Genomic DNA, 17,582 nt, shown 5'->3' on the forward strand with positions numbered 1-17,582 from the left:
CTTCAGGGTTGCGCTTGAAGCTGCCGCGGAAGTCGCTTCACGCTATTTTCCGGAAAGAGCTTTGTCTACGGCCACGCCTTCGGCGTCCGGTCCGTCGGCGATGGCTGATTTCCGGTTGGCAAAAGGAGGAAACAGCTACTTCCGCTTTGAAGAATCACCTTCAGTAGCTTTTCAACTTTCTCGCCTCTTCGCCAAGCCCCCTCCTTCCGGCAGCGGGTTGCCTCCGGTGTCGGTTCCGTTGCTGGTTCCTCATAGTTCAGCGACGGAGCTGGCATGGCAATACCTTGCCGCTCCTGCGCAGGCTTCCTCCTTCGTGCCCTTAGCGGCTCAGAGGAAGTTGCCTTGGCCAAGGTCGTCTCAGAACCTTCTGTTGTCCTTTGCCCTTCCGCGTGCGCCGTTACAGGTCACGCCGGAACTTCTTTCGCTTCTTACGAAGCCGTTGAGGAAGGATTCTGTTCTGCCGCTCTATGAGCAGACTCTCCTATCCTCTCAGGAAGTGGGCTGACAACTTTTGGAACTCAGTTCCATTTCCGAGACTCTCCTGCGGGCGCGTTCTCGCGCTCTGACAGATTCCTTGGCGCCCTTTTCTCTTAGTAAAGAGCAGGACGCGGAGGACGTGTGCACACTCCTCTCCACACTTCCAAGGGTGAACGAGGAACAGATGAGGCTGTCCTCTCTGCGCTATTTCCATGCGGTCTCGTGCAGAAGGGACTTGTTTCTTGCCCACTCCCAGTTTTCTGAGGAGTCGACAAGGAACACCCTCAGATCGTCATCTTTGGTGGACGGTCTCTCTCCGGCAACCTGGCCTCTTATGCCAGAAGCAGGGGATTGAGACCAACAGAGAGCAGCAGTTCTCTTCTTTTGAGCTTCAAAATCTGAAAGCAGCAAAAGCAGGCCGCTCCTAAGCAGGCTATACCTAAGCGGACTCGGCCCAAGCAGCCTAAGTCCTCAGCTCAGGTGTGACAGGAGAGATTGTTTCTTTCACAGCCGTCATAGGTACGCTGGGTTTTTGGAACAACAGCTGGCCTTAGGGCTTCGGGGTTTTTAGCCTCGGCTGGAGCAACAGCCATTTCATCCGTTGGCGGTGGTGGTTGTTGCTTTCCTTGTGCTTGTGGCTTCGGACTTCGATATTCTTTCTTTCTCCCAGCGTATGGGTGCTGAGAGGTCGTTTTCCGTTTGAAGTGGGGTTTCTGCCTTTGGGCTCCCCCGTTTTCTCTTTGCCATGAGCTTCTGGACTTGGTCCTGGTTTGTCTTTCGCCGAGTCTGACTCTGTCTTTCTCTAGCGATCAGACGCGTTCTGGTGTTTCGTCCAAACTTAAGGTTCACTTGAGTTGGCCTCGGAAGTAACATTCAGATTTTCCTGAGGGTGCATTGGCTGGGCAATGCATGTTTGAGAAGTCATTCTTGGCTTGTCATTTTTTCTCAGGTTTCTTGGCTACTCCTCCCCCTTTTTGGGCAGAGGTCTAGCTAATGTTTGGCGGCCGAAACTTTTGTTTCTTACGGTACCTGTGCAGTGATGTACATTTTAGTCGGTCTCCGGTCTCTGACCGATCCAATTTTCCCAGGACCTATAGCTTTAACCCCAGCAGGACACAGGTCCGATTAACCTACAGAAGAAGTGGTCAAGGGTCCGATCGTTTTTGACAATGAAGCGGACATGCGGACTGTTTAATTTTCAAGAGGAAAGCTTGTTTCGGTTTTGCCAAGCGAAAGTAAACACTGCGTGAGGAAAGCTGGTTTCGGTTTTGCCAAGCGAAAGTATGCACTGCGTGTGACCAGTTTGTTGAGTGAACGAGGCACCATATGGGATCTGATTCTTTGAATTAATTTATCCTCAAGTTGGATCAAGAAGAAAAAAAGAAAACCGAACCCATATGGTGCCTCGAGTGCATTCATTGGCTCAGCAATAAATCATTGAGAGAGGATTCAGTGCACAGAACTTGGTGTGCACGGCTCGAAGAAACCGATTGTGTGTCAAAACCCAGGACATGATCCTGAAAGCAAAACTTGAGGGACCCGCAGAACGGTCAGATGCCTACCTGAAAAACATTGTCGACAGATGGGCAGTGAAAAAAAACCGACAACTGTTCAAATAACTTTGAAATGTGATTCAATCCTTTGAGTATCTAGTCATGACAGTCGCGGAAGGTGGAAGAATTTAAACTGAAAAATCTTTTTAAATGCGGTTTTACGAGTCGTGTTTTTGTCCTATTGAAATTGCAATCTCAGGACACTGTGTCCTATTGATTTTCACTCTTCAGGACAATTGTCCTAAAGGCTGCTAGAAAAATGTACATCACTGCCTGTGTACTTTGGGTACTTTGGTACAATGGCCGGCCTACGGGCAGCAAGGCTCTCAGCCTTAGCCTGTGCTATAGTCTCCTGCCCGTCGTGTTGCGACTTTGGCATTTTGGTTCTTGTGACTTCGGATTTCGTCTCTTCCTCTTCTCCCTCATGCTTGCACGAGGTGAGTTGGGGACGATTTCTGCTGGGATGGGTTTCCAGTTTGGTCACCCTTTTATCACTTGCAACTATGACTATTACGTTTTCCCCTGGGAACTCTTGTCTCGGGGGTCTTATGGCTGGTTCGCTTCACGGTTTTCCGTTTTTCTTACCAGCCTCGTTTTTTCTGTTTTGGGGTTTTTTGATTCATTTTCAATTACCTACAAGCAGTCTGCTCTGCGAACACTCTGGCTTTTGTCATTTTGTTTCCGGTCTCCGGTCACATTAGGATTTGGCCACTGAGGGTCCGCATTTCCGGTGCTTTCGCAATATCATAGGTCGCTTCGTCCTCATTTTACCCCTCTCTCTGCTTTCGCAGCGATGGGTAGAGGACGACTGGTGACCGTCTCCCTTGAGTTTTATTCAAGACTGGGGTCCTTTTCCGGACTAATGGCTCGGCCCGAGCTCATTTTCCAGGTCCTGGGCCTCCCCCTTGGCCTTTACGGTCTAGGAGGTTGGATGATATCCTGCGCACAGCTTCTGGCGCTCGGATTTTGTCTTATCAGGTTCTGCAGACATTACTGCCCTCTGTCAGGATGGGTCTTGGTCCATTTCTTCCTTGGGGCAGCTGGTTTTTGTCTCTCCAGAACTTAAGAGTGAGTTTGAACTTTTTGATCTTACCCACCACCTTGTTGGATGGAGTTATCTGCTATTATGTGATTCGGAGTAAGAATATGTAATTTAATCGAAAATATTTAATTAAATTTTCATTTGATTAATATACTTACCCGAATCACATAGGTAATTCCCTCCCACCTTCCCCGCTTTTAGTTTCTATGGATTCTAGAAGTCGAATGAGGATATCACATGTGGGTACAGTAGCTGTGACGTAATGCACGCTACGGGAGGTAACCCTAGGTGGCAAGTTTGCTACTTTTTTGTTTGGGTTGCTTCCCTTATACTATAGACGGGATAGCGTTTTCAGACACCTTAGCATCTCGACTGCGCCAATGCTATTATGTGATTCGGGTAAGTATATTAATCAAATGAAAATTAAAATTTTCGATTATCACTTTATTCTATAGAGCTCCAGCTTCTTTGTACAATTTCAGAATCTCATATTTTCTGTTCGTGTGTAACATTGGATAAACTTTCTCTTCCCAGGCTTTGATCAAGCAGAACGTGGTACAGCTGCCTGCAAGTCTTGGTGCCAGCGCAGCGCTTCACACTACAGATATGAAGGTGCTGCCTCAGTTTGCCAAGCGGCCACGCTTTCCCAAGCCTGACATTGAGCAGATGCTTCCATTCAAGCCTCGAGCTCTTGTCCGTAAGTTGAGAGCCCTTGTTGTTGTGTGGATGGCTCCCAGTTTGAAGTCTGATACTCACTGATTTACAGGGTCATGTAGAACTGCTTAGGCAATTCAAAATGAAATCCAATTTTTAAATTTTTGGGGGGTCATTTGTTGTTTAAGTTTGCATTTGATTAATAAGTCAGTCAGTCTGTTATTTAGTGAGTTAATAAGTGTGTTTTTAATGAAACATCAAAAAGGGAAACAAAAGAAAACAATCCAAGCAGCAAACAAATATTTGATGGACTTCAACCCTTTCAGCTTCATCCGTTCTGCTTCTAGATTTCCAGCACATTTTTGCAGTTGCACTACTACCAGGCCCACACAAAAAAAAGTTTTGGTCTGCGTTCATCTTTTGAATTTTTTTTTATAATTATTTTTTTTTCATGAAAGCTAAAAATCATTCTGTAAATTGACAAGTAGTTCAAGCTATGTGAGGACTGAGGTATACTGTCACTGAATTGCAACGTCAGAGCAATAAGGGTTTATTGTCTATTTCATTGTGTTGACAGCTCCTGGCTCCCACCCAGTTCCAGGCGGAGTTTTCCCTCCACCGCCTGCTGCTGCCAACCTGCTGCAGATCCTGCCACCGCCTCAGAGCTTCAGTGTGAGTGGAGATTTGTCTTTCAGCTTCCTTGCTGTTTGCTCAGGCAGGGTGCATCTCCCCTACTTCACGGATATTAGCAAAATTTTTAAAATCTGAAAACTTTGATTTTGCATAATTGCTTCAGGAGAAGGCTATAAGGTATTGTTCAAAAGACAAAATTCTAAAGTTTTCATTGAAAACTGTACAATATTTCAGTTCAGTACTATGCCTGTTACCGTCTGTAATAATATCATACAGACTCTTTCACAAGAATCAGTCAAAGCTTTTCACGCATGTAACAAGGGTCTTGTTACATTTAGTCAAGTTTTGACTAAATGTTTTAACGTAGAGGGGGAATCGAGACGAGGGTCGTGGTGTATGTGCGTGTGTGTGTGTATGTGTGTGTGTGTCTGTCTGTGTGTGTGTGTAGAGCGATTCAGACTAAACTACTGGAGGCAGGTTTCACAATCTTCAATCACAGACTTCCTTTTTTTTTCAACAAAATCAATCTTGACAGAGATCTTTGAAATAGTGTTTTTATTAAAGCCTGACATCCTCCTGGATGGAATCAAGACAAAAACTTGTATGGAGACGCATTCTTGTCGACATAATGTGATAGCTTGTTACAGTACTCTATCAAACAAAGGGATAGACGTAAACAGAATTGGGTAACGATTTATTCAAAGAATATTGTCCAGAGGCTTTAATAAATTAAGCAATAACAATGCAAGCAAAATATCATTTCCGAGCTCAGTGAAAAAAGCAGCAAATAAGGACTAATTATGGGAATTCCGTTCTTCTGAACTGCTATTTCGCTGTGATGCACGTCATGAGCATACCTTCAAAAGTAACAATGTTAATTGCACTCCATTTCTCACTGTAAAAAAAAAGTAGAATCATTGACCAATAGAAAAAAACGAGTTTGGAATTTTTTTTGCATATTCTTGGGGAATAAATACCTGAAAATGTAACCCTACCCTCTAAATGGTGACATCATGACAGCGAAAAAAAATATACAGAACAAGTCATGTGAAGTGATAATAAAACATTAAGTTGGTTTGAAACTAAAAGATCAACATTGGAATCAGGGACGAGTCATTAACAATGCTAGTGAGATTTGGCTAGCCGAAACCAGAAGACCGAGACGGGTTGCCTCCGCGAAGCATATGAACAAAACGGGCGATTTTTCTCATTTGAGCAGATTTTCACACTAAGCATGACATATATATCTGTTTATACATTGGGATCCAGGAAATCCAAAGGATACAATGCAATAACTTTTGAATCTGTAATCAAAAGTGTTAATACTGTTATTGTTATTTGCAATTTTTAGAATGTTATGTACCAAATTTTATAATACATTTCATAACTTGACGAAATTTAAAACAAGTCGCGTAAAGCGATATAAAAACATGTAGTCAATCTATAGGCATCAAATTGAAGGATAAACTAAAAAAAAAAACCAGTCCGATCGGCGAGACTAAATTCAGATAGTCTCGGCTAACCATACCCGAAAACCGTCACGGATCACACTCATCTCCGCGAAGCATACTCAACCTGTTTTCTTTAATTCTGAACGCGTTTTTAAAGTAAACATAACATATGTATATATATATTTTAAATCAGGAGAAGATAAGAAGTACAATGCAGTAGTGTTTGAATCTGTAATGAAATATTCGTTTTTGATGACAATTTTAATGAGCGAACTAATTCACTTATTTTCAAGCTACCTGGCTCAAATGCAATATCAAAGTCCCGACTTAATCAAAAATTACTTAACAGGTCCGCCTCAACTATCACAAAAACGGAAATGACGTCATCAAAGACTGTGGCAGAGTACCTTAACGCAGTCCTAGTATATCCACTACTGACTGAACTGTGGCATAGTACCTGGACGCAGTCCCAGTATATCCACTACAGACTGAACTGTGGCATAGTACATGGACGCTGTCCCAGTATATCCACTACAGACTGAACTGTGGCATAGTACATGGACGCTGTCCCAGTATATCCACTACAGACTGAACCTTACTGTCTTGCATTTTCTACAACAACTACTCTGCACACATAAAAAAAACCCAACCCCTCTCGCACGCACACATGCAAGTACGCACGCATCAACACTCACGCATCAACACTCACACACACACACACACACACACACACACACACACACACACATACGCTAACACAAACGAACACGTGCGCACAACGCTCGCGCGCACGCTTACACACACACACACATACACGCACGCACGCACGCACGCACGCACACACACACACACACACACACACACACACACACAAACGAACACGTGCGCGCAACGCTCGGCCGCACGCTCACACACACACACACACACACAGCTAGATAATACATCATCTGATATGTTTCCTTGTTCATATGCTTTTTTCAAGTCATAAACGTAAACAATGAATGGTTTTACTGGGATTTTGTGCAGCGTTTTGTATTATCTGCGTTGTTGTCGGATTTAAATACTCTCTCAAAAACTGGGTATCTAATCACGACCGATAAGATTTTCCCCTTTTCGATTAAAAAGTACAATGAGATTTAGTCAGAACCATAACATTATTCTTCCAAAAACACTTATTAACATCCATGTAAAAGAAACACAACTCTGTTCATCAAATTATCTCCCCCTTTGCAAGAAACGTATGGCGAAGGCACATTTCGCGCCGCGGTGCAGATGACGCAATTAACTCTCGTGACGAAACGATTGGTTCGTGACGTCGCGTCATCAACCGTTCATGAATGGCCCTTGTATGAATGGCATTCTTTCTGTTGGGATGACGTGTGAACCTCATCATTAGTCTAGTGACTTGGAAAATCGGTCGGATTTAGGTATCCCCGAAGTCGGTCGGAATTGGATACACTTACCAGGCTACACTCTTCCACACTGACAGGCGCGCACGCACGTACGCACGCACATATGCAACAATAACAATGACAAAAATCAAACTTTTAAAAGCACTTGAAAGTTAATACACAAAGCAACTATTGATTCCCTACGATTATATGATCGTGACTGGCTCTCTTTCCAAGTTGGAACGTTTTCAATCTGCTGTCTGACGTCATCAAAGTGTTGAAAAACGTACGGCAATGTCTATAAAACTCTCACTTGACCACAACATTCACAATGCAGTGCATTCAAGGATTGAAAAAAACCACTGGCGTTGATCAGACACAGTCACTGAATGTTGTTATTTTACAAATGAATCTGCTTAACATTTGGTAAGAAATGACCGTCAAAGTGCCGGGCGGTCGTGAGAATTCAAGGTTTTCAGAGACAGACAGTAAATAACGTGCTCTGAAATAAACACATGCCGAAAAATTCTTTAGTCAGCCAGTTGATCATCTGCCTGACAACGGATAGGAAGTATAAAATTGGTCGCATCATGGCAATTTGCTGTGTATGGCGGTCATAGCAGACGATTTGTCTTCAGGACGGTCGTGAGAAAAAATGAGACAGACACCTTGCCCGAGTGACTAGACAGTAAATAACGTGCTCTGAAATAAACACATGCCGAAAAATTCTTTAGTCAGCCAGTTGATCATCTGCCTGACAACGGATAGGAAGTGTAAAATTGGTTGAATCATGACAATTTGCTGTGTATGGCGGTTATAGCAGACGATTTTGTCTGCAGGGCGGTCGTGAGAAAAAATGAGACAGACACCTTGCCCGAGTTACTAGACAGTAAATAACGTGCTCTGAAATGAACACATGCCGAAAAATTCTTTAGTCAGCCAGTTGATTATCTGCCTGACAACGGATAGGAAGTGTAAAATTGGTTGCATCATGACAATTTGCTGTGTATGGCGGTTATAGCGGACGATTTGTCTGCAGGGCGGTCGTGAGAAAAAATGAGACAGACACCTTGCCCGAGTGACAAAATGACCAAGCGCAAGTAGAATAAGCCGTAGTTAGCCTTTCAAAACCCTTTCATATCGTGATTTGATGGAAATTGCTACTTATTAAAAGCATGTTACGTCCAAACCTTTTAACAGCCATTCCAACTGAACAGATTTGTAATTAACGTTTTTGAGACAGACACATTTAGAAAAAAGACCGTTTACTTCACATGCGATTGTATCGACTAAACATAAACACATTCATTGGTTTTTTTAACTAAGTGTGTTCATCTATCTCTGTTCTTTGGTTTCTAATGTACTTTTAACTGGATTTCTTTGTGTGTTTTTGTACTGGTGCCTTTGTCTATTGCAATGTGGCTAAAAAGGGAAATCGTGTCTGTCTCATTTCTCACGACCGACCTACCTTTTTCGCTGGTGGGGAATACAAACTTGACTTAAATTCGATCAAAGTTTATTTTTCATATGTAAATTCCGAAGACATTCGACACAGACCAGTGAAAATTCACGACTCAACAAAACGAAACATTTTATTTGATATCAAAGTTAGGGACATACCCGACTCTGAAGACTGTGAAACCTGTCTGGACCGATCTTTATGAAATTTGACATGAGAGTTCCTGGGTATGAAATCCCCATACGTTTTTTTCATTTTTTCAATAAATGTCTTTGATGACGTCATATCCGGCTTTTCGTGAAAGTTGAGGCGGCACTGTCACGCTCTCATTTTTCAACCAAATTGGTTGAAATTTTGGTCAAGTAATCTTCGACGAAGGCCGGGGTTTGGTATTGCATTTCAGCTTGGTGGCTTAAAAATTAATTAATGACTTTGGTCATTAAAAATCTGAAAATTGTAAAAAAAATATTTTTTTTATAAAACGATCCAAATTTACGTTCATCTTATTCTTTATCATTGTCTGATTCCAAAAACATATAAATATGTTATATTTGGATTAAAAACAAGCTCTGAAAATTAAAAATATAAAAATTATTATCAAAATTAAATTGTCCTAATCAATTTAAAAACACCTTCATCTTATTCCTTGTCGGTTCCTGATTCCAAAAACATATAGATATGATATGTTTGGATTAAAAACACGCTCAGAAAGTTAAAACGAAGAGAGGTACAGAAAAGCGTGCTAGCCTTCTCAGCGCAAGTACTACCCTGCTCTTCTTGTCAATTTCACTGCCTTTGTCATGCGCGGTGGACTGACGATGCTACGAGTGTGGCATTGCGTTCAGTTTCATTCTGTGAGTTCGACAGCTACTTGACTAAATGTTGTATTTTCGCCTTACGCGACTTGTTATTTGTTGTGATTGATGTGAGTTGCAGTTGTCTGTTTTTTTAAAGCCAAAACGGTTTGAGATATCGTACTTCCTGCGTACACAATCGTGTTTACCTCCACAGATCTGACCAGACTCAGCATATTGACATACTTGCCAGGGCGGGGATGTAGCTCAGTCGGTAGCGCGCTGGATTTGTATCCAGTTGGCCGCTGTCAGCGTGAGTTCGTCTCCACGTTCGGCGAGAGATTTATTTCTCAGAGTCAACTTTGTGTGCAGACTCTCCTCGGTGTCCGAACACCCCCCGTGTGTACACACAAGCACAAGACCAAGTGCGCACGAAAAAAGATCCTGTAATCCATGTCAGAGTTCGGTGGGTTATAGAAACAAGAAAATACCCAGCATGCTTCCTCCGAAAACGGCGTATGGCTGCCTAAATGGCGGGGTAAAAACCGGTCATACACGTAAACTTCCACTCGTGCAAAAAAAAACCCACGAGTGTACGTGGGAGTTTCAGCCCATGAACGCAGAAGAAGAAGAAGAAAAGACATACTTGCCATTTACAAAGTTAATTCAAAAACAAAATTCCAACTCTTCGTAAGAAACAGACTGTTGATTTTGGGGTATGTGTCGAAAGTGGAGGGATGGCTTTATTCCATGCCTGGCCGGCCAGATCTGAGACAACCGGCACGGTTGGCCTAGTGGTAAAGGCGTCCGCCCCGTGATCGGGAGGTCGTGGGTTCGAACCCCGGCCGGGTCATACCTAAGACTTTAAAATTGGCAATCTAGTGGCTGCTCCGCCTGGCGTCTGGCATTATGGGGTTAGTGCTAGGACTGGTTGGTCCGGTGTCAGAATAATGTGACTGGGTGAGACATGAAGCCTGTGCTGCGACTTCTGTCTTGTGTGTGGCGCACGTTATATGTCAAAGCAGCACCGCCCTGATATGGCCCTTCGTGGTTGGCTGGGCGTTAAGCAAACAAACAAACAAACAAAAGATCTGAGACAATGAGCCAAATCGTTTACATAGTAAAGAGTGTGCCTTTACCATGAATTATGTAACATTATTATGTTTCATTTTCCATACGCATAGAATACTTCTTTTGTCGAAATGAAAGTTGTACCTCAAACTTACACTGTATATTTTTAATGACAGTACTGGGTTTTTTTGTGCAGGCTTAGAAAGTGAATGCAGTATACCAAAGAACATGCTATATGGATAGGCAGTTACACATAATGGTATGGTATAAGTTTTGATGAACCTCTTTGTTTTCTGTCTGTCAGGGACCACACATTGTGATTGACAAGTTCATGGAGCACATGGCGAACTTGCAGTTACCCAGCGGTGAGTTGCAAGAAATTAACTGATTTCTTAGTATTGAATTGAATCAGTATGACATGTCTTTCAGCTTCCTTGCCGTTTGCTCAAGTAGGGTACATATCTCCAATTTCACGGATAGAAATGGTACACCCTTGTGAGCAAATTTATGCACAAAAGCTGATGCCGATATTGCAGATCTGGAATTTCCAGCGAAAGTCAAGGGACTTAAAAACACACATATTCCTTGCGCATAAGCCTTCGACGATAGTGTCATGCTCAGAGCTGCCAACTGCTACGCTATTAGCGTAGGATCCTACCTATATATATATATATACGACTAGTGTCTGTCTGTCTGTCTGTTCGCGATGCACGGCCAAAGTTCTCGGTGGATCTTTTTCAAATTTGGACACCGTATTCAGCTACACCCCGGACACAACCTCATCGATGAGATATTTCAACACGTGCTCTCAGCGCGCAGCGCTGTGCGCGCTGAACCGATTTTGTTTTGTTTTGTTTTTTTGTTGTCGGGATCCACTACCAGTAACTCTTCCTTATCTTCTCCAGTGTTTTCAGCCGCGATTAAATTACATATTCTTACTCCGAATCACATAAAGCATTGACGCAGTCTGATATGCTAAGGTCTGAAAAGGCTACCCGTCTTAAATAATTTAAACGGAAGCAACCCAACCACAAAAAGTGTAAACATAGGCATGGTAACCACCATATACCCTGGGAGTTACCTCCCATCTGGGGTATGTGACGTCACTTCCAGTGCCATGACACGTGATCTAGCTCATACGACTTTTCAGACAGCTGATGAGAGGTTGTGTTTTGGCTTTTGCGTGGTTGCTTGTTCGGATTTGTTGTGACACCCACCGACCACCTACCCGTCTGCTTACCCTCTTTGTATTTGGGTGAGCTCGTTCTTGTTTGGCATTCTTTTGTCATTTGATTGGTTCGTTATTGTTCAATTTTTCGTCCTTTTTGGACTTGTAAATTTTGATGTAACGTTTTGTTGTTGTTGGCCGCCATTTGTATTTTGTGGCCAACATGGCTGATAGAGATAAACGAGGCAAGGGCGATGCCAAGGGCAAGATTAAACCCAAATCGTCTACGTCTGGTTCTAAACCTCCTGTTTTAGTTGTTGTCTCCGATGAGGCGAAAAACACGGTTATGTCAGTCCCCATTTCTGCTCCTGACAACCACGTGGTGGTTGGGAGGCAGTCATCTTCTAGCATCGTTTCTCCTGCTTCTCCCTCCGTTTCGGAGGCTGGACAAGCGTCTCTTGTTTCTAGCTTGTTACGCTCGTTAGTTCCAGAGCTCCGCAACCTTGTACGTGATGAAATCAAGCGTTCTACGCCGTCTGCGAGTGTTTCACTTCCGCCAGCAGGGGGTGACGTCCGTTCGCTGGCTTCGCTGTCGTTTCCGGCCGCTGCTTCCTCTGGTGTTGGCGTTCCTTCCGCTTCCTCTTCTGCTTCCGCTGGGGGCATTCAAGGTACGTCGGGCTTGTCCTTCGGCTCTCGTGAAGCCACTGGACGGTCCCTTTTGGGACGGGGCTCCTCGGGTCAGGATCACAACCTGTTTCCTGCTCCGTTGCGTCCAGTGCATGGTGCATGTGCGGGCTTTTCGGAGCAAGGGCGGTTTCCGGTTTCGGAAGTGGCGCTTTCGGGTTTTCCCGGAAGCGAAGGTCCTCCTTCACATGTGCACGTAGAGGCCATGGTCAGAGTTGACCGTGGACTGGCCTCCGGGCATCCGGCCCCAGTCTTCACAATATTCGTTTCCGCATCATGGTGCGGTCTCGTCTGTTGTGTTTCCGGCTCAGTCCGGATCTGCTTTTCCTCTTCCTGACACTCCTGCATGGATGTCGGTGAGTGAGGATCAGCGTCCGCCCTATGGGCAGTCAGGGCAGTCTTCCTTTCACCACGATGTTGGGTCGACACCCCTTTCTGTTCCGGCGGCATCTGGCATGCCTTCCGCGCTCTCTTTCCTGCCTTCCAGTCAGGATATGAGACAGGATGTGTTCCGGTGTGACGGGTTTCCGGGTTCCGGTTATTCAGTTCACCAGCCTGCTACCAGTTCCGGTGACTTCGGGCATTGTGATTCTCTTGGCTTTTCTGACACGCAGTCAGTGGTCAGTGAGCAATCACGTTCGGGATTTCCGGCACAGCTTCGGTTTGCTTTTGAAGCTGCTGCTGAAGTAACCTCCCGGTATTTTCCGGAAGGTGTTTCGGCTAAAGCTGATTCTGATTCCGCCGCACCGTCGGCGATGGCGGATTTCCGGTATGCCAAGGAGAGTGATCCACACTTCCGGTTTGCGGAATCCCCCTCCGTTGCTTACCAACTTTCACAGGTTTTGGCGCGTCCTTCTCCTCGTGGAAGTGGTTGTCCTAGCACTCCCGTGCCGTTACTGGTTCCGCACGGCCCAGTTCCGGAGCAGGCTCAGCCTTGGTTGGCGTCGGCTGCTCAAGCTTCTTCTTTTGTTCCCACAGGGAACAAGAAGTTTGTGTTGCCGAAAGCTTCGCGCAACTTGATGTCTTCGTTTGCTCTTTCGCGTGCCCATTTGCCGGTCACGCCGGATTTGCTGCCTTTGTTGGCTAAACCCATCAAGAGCTCCTCGGGAGTTGTTCTGCCAGAGCACACCCTTGTTGCTGCAGAGATCAGTCGGCAACTACTGGAGTTGTCCTCCATCTCAGAGACGATCATCCGGTCTCTTTCCCGTGCTCTCACCGAGTCACTGGATCCTTTTGTTCTCGGTGCCGAGCAGGACGCGGATGATGTGTCTACTCTCCTCTCCGCCCTAGCGCGGGTCAATGAGGAGCAGATGCGCCTGTCTGCTTTGCATTATGTGCACTCTGTCTCGTGTCGTCGGGATTTATTCCTAGCGCATTCACAGTTCTCTGAACAGTCTACGCTTGACACTCTCAGATCTTCGCCTGTTGTGGAGGGGTCTTTGTTCGGCAACCTGGTCTTTGACGCTAGACAATCAGAGATCCAGACCAACAGAGACCAACAGTTTTCGGACTTTTCACTTCAGGCTCTGAAGCAGGCCAAAACTTCACAGCCCAAGCCTCCCCAGGCTTCCGGCGCTTCTAAGCCTACGGGCTTGAACCAGGCTAAGTCTTCTTCTCACCAGGCCTCTCGGGGCTCGAGGAAAAGATCTGCGGCCGGCAGGGGTCGGGGCGGCTCTAGCAGCAAGCCCCGCCCCCAATGAAGTGTTTCCGGTCTCGCCCCCCCTCTGCCCTCCACTCTGGTGATGGTAGGGGGCCCCTCTCGGGCACTTTCGCATTGGCTGGCCTCAGTACACAGCCAATGGATCGTGGGTGTTGTGAGATCGGGCTTTCGCCTTCTCTGGCAAGAAAGAAAGGCTCCTCTTTCCCGGCGTCCGCCTTCAAGCCCCCCTTCTCACAGGAGGCAAAGTCCGTGCTTCAGGCAGAATTGTCTCACTGGTTCAGAAAGGAGCGGTGGAGAGAGTCTTAGACCACAACTCTCTGGGGTTCTACGGGCGGCTCTTTGCCGTTCCCAAGGTCTCGGGAGGGTGGCGTCCTGTCCTGGACCTATCGCAGCTCAATACCTTCTTGAGAACGATACGGTTCAAGATGGAGACGCCGGCTTCGGTCAGAGACTCCCTCCGCCCAGGAGACTGGGCAACCTCGCTAGACCTGACAGATGCATACTTTCACATCCTTATGCATCCGTCCGACCGGAAGTGGCTTCGTTTCCGGTGGGGCGATCAGGTCTACCAGTTCCGCGCACTTCCCTTCGGGCTGTCTCTCGCACCGTGGGTGTTCACCATGGTAGTGAGACAGCTATGCGCACTGGTGAGGTCGCAGGGTATTCGACTACGGGCATATCTGGACGATTGGCTCATCATGAACCAAAGCCAGACAGGTTGCTCCAGTCATACTCAGTCGGTTCTTCGTCAGGCCAACTTGTTAGGCTTTTCGATCAACCGATCAAAGTCGGAGTTGATCCCGTCGCAGACATTCACTTACTTGGGGATGTCTTTCAGCACGGTTCCTTGGACTGTCCAGCCCTCTCAGAGACGGGTGGACAAGCTCCAAGCTCTCTCCTGCGGGCGTCCCTCCGGACGCTGGCCTCCATCCTAGGGCAGATGGAGTCCATGGCTCTCTTGGTGCCTCTGGGCAGAGTTCACAAGCGGCCTTTTCAGTTTGCTCTGAAACCGTACGTGGACTCTCCTTCTGTCGACTGGAACGCCCTTGTCCCTCTCCAGGGATGGTTTCTGTCAGCGACCCTTCCGTGGTTGGACACGGACTGGGTCTGCAGGGGCGTGCCGATCGCTTTGCCTCCCCCAGACACGGACCTCTTCACGGACGCGTCTTTGTTGGGGTGGGGAGCGCACACAGACCGACAGACTGCGTCGGGCCTGTGGTCGGCAGAGCAGAGCCAGTGGCATATCAACCTGATAGATTTCGAGGCCGTGGCCCTTGCTCTGGCGGAGTTTCGGCCCTCCCTTCACGCCAAGCATGTTCGTCTGTTTACAGACAACACGACTGTGGCAGCTTATCTGAACAAGCAGGGGGGGTCGCGGTCCCCGTCTCTCTCGAGCAGGACCTGCGAGATTTTGGTTTGGTGCTGGCAACATCAGATCACTCTCACAGCCAGGTACCTGCCGGGGAGCTTGAACACTTTGGCGGATGCGCTCAGTCGTTCCGACAAAGTGCTTCAATCAGAGTGGACGATCACTCACGGGGCACTGCTTCGTCTTTGGGCCCTTGTCCCGAAGCCTCTGGTGGATCTCTTTGCCACCCGTTTTTCGAAGAGGCTTCCGGTCTTCGTCTCGCCATTCCCGGATCCCGAGGCTTGGCAGACGAATGCACTGGACATTCCGTGGACGGGGCTGGAGGCCTACGCCTTTCCTCCCTTCCAATTACTCGGCCGAGTGATTCGGAAGGCGGAACTGGAGAGTCCAACACTTCTGTTGGTCGCCCCCCTGTGGCCGTCTCAGGCTTGGTTCGCGGACCTTCTGAGACTCGCTCACGGCCCTCCAATCCCTCTCTCTCTCAAGAGAGGCGAGCTGGTGCAGCCTCGAACCGGCATTCCACACGAAGAGCCCTGGCTGCTGAAACTTCACGTGTGGAAGTTGTCCGGTCCTCGCTGAGGCGTTCTGGAGCTTCAGAACAGACACTAGACTTGGTGCAAAGCTCTCATAGGGCTTCCACCTCGTCAGTGTACGCATCACATTGGAAGGCCTGGGCAACCTGGTGTCAGGCCCGTGGATTGAACGCACTAGCTCCACGCTCTATGCACGTTGCAAATCACCTTTCATATCTTTCCTCTCAGGGAGCTTCTGCCTCCTCTTTGAGGGTAAGAAGATCTGCCATCTCTGTGACCTTGCGTCAGATAGGTCGTTCTATCGATGTTAGCGGAGTCATTTCAGGCGTTATTAAGGGCGCAGCTCTTAAAGAGATTCGTTCTCGCACTCCCTTGCCGAAATGGGACCTCTTCTTGGTGCTCGAGTTTCTGCGTTCGGCAGAGTTCGAGCCTTTACATGATGCTAGTTTCGCTAACCTGACACACAAAGCGCTGTTTCTCTTGTTGCTAGCATCCGCGCGCAGAGGTAGTGAGGTTCATGCTCTCTTTGGTAATCCGGAAGACATTTCTCACGAGCCCGATGGCTCAGTTTCCTTGCGGTTTCGGCCAGACTTCTTGGCGAAGAACCAGGCTCCGGATCAAACCTCCCCGCTGGTTCATATTAAACCATTAACCAACATCCTGGCTCCGGGAGATCCGGATTCAGTTAATTGTCCTGTCAGAGCCCTTGGCATTTACCTTGCCCATTCACAGCCTCTTAGATCGAAATTTCAAAAACTCTTGTTTATCTCCCTAAACACGGTGAGACAAAAAGATATCTCTAAGACGACTATGGCTCGGTGGGTATCTACTCTTATTCGACAAGCGTACGCGTGGAGTCGTTTAAACACAGGGGGGGCTCTGCCTGTCTTCCCCATGGACTCTGCTCGAGCCCACGAAATCAGGGCTTGGGCGTCATCGTTGGCCGTCCTACGGTCAAGGAAGCTGGATGAAGTGCTTCGCACAGCATATTGGCGCTCTGAGGATGTGTTTCTCAACTATTACCTCAGAGACATTGCTGCTGTTAGGCAAGATGGTTTGAGGACACTTCCTGCCTTGGTGGCAGGGGGCCAGTCCCTAGCAAGGGTTTGAGGTGAGTTTGTTTTTCATTCCCACCGCCTTGTTGAAGCTATCTGCTTTATGTGATTCGGAGTAAGAATATGTAATTTAATCAAAAATTTTATAAGTAAATTTTCATTTGATTAATATACTTACCCGAATCACATAGTGAATTCCCTCCCGCCAACCCCGCTTATGGTTTTTTAGGTTTCTTCAAAGCCGTATGAGCTAGATCACGTGTCATAGCACTGGAAGTGACGTCACATACCCCAGATGGGAGGTAACTCCCAGGGTATATGGTGGTTACCATGGCTATGTTTACACTTTTTGTGGTTGGGTTGCTTCCGTTTAAATTATTTAAGACGGGTAGCCTTTTCAGACCTTAGCATATCAGACTGCGTCAATGCTTTATGTGATTCGGGTAAGTATATTAATCAAATGAAAATTTACTTATAAAATTTTCGATTATCTCCCTTCCTCCGTGTGGCGTCAATCCATATTCCCGTTACTACGTTACTATTTTTAGAAGGTCACTGCACGTTACTATTTTTAGAAGGTCTCCAGTG

General features: G+C 46.6%; 1 protein-coding gene across 1 annotated transcript in view; it reads left to right on the forward strand.

The window, feature by feature from the left end:
* LOC138962357 (cleavage stimulation factor subunit 3-like) overlaps positions 1-17,582 on the forward strand; it is a 59,562-nt gene that overhangs the window by 39,598 nt on the left and 2,382 nt on the right. The window contains exons 16-18 of the mRNA XM_070334149.1: positions 3,607-3,769; positions 4,304-4,398; positions 10,830-10,890. Of these exons, the coding sequence (XP_070190250.1) occupies positions 3,607-3,769; positions 4,304-4,398; positions 10,830-10,890 (319 nt within the window). The remainder of the gene's footprint in view (positions 1-3,606; positions 3,770-4,303; positions 4,399-10,829; positions 10,891-17,582) is intronic.

Source organism: Littorina saxatilis, linkage group LG3, assembly GCF_037325665.1.
Source record: "Littorina saxatilis isolate snail1 linkage group LG3, US_GU_Lsax_2.0, whole genome shotgun sequence".
NCBI classification, from domain to species: Eukaryota; Metazoa; Mollusca; class Gastropoda; order Littorinimorpha; family Littorinidae; genus Littorina; species Littorina saxatilis.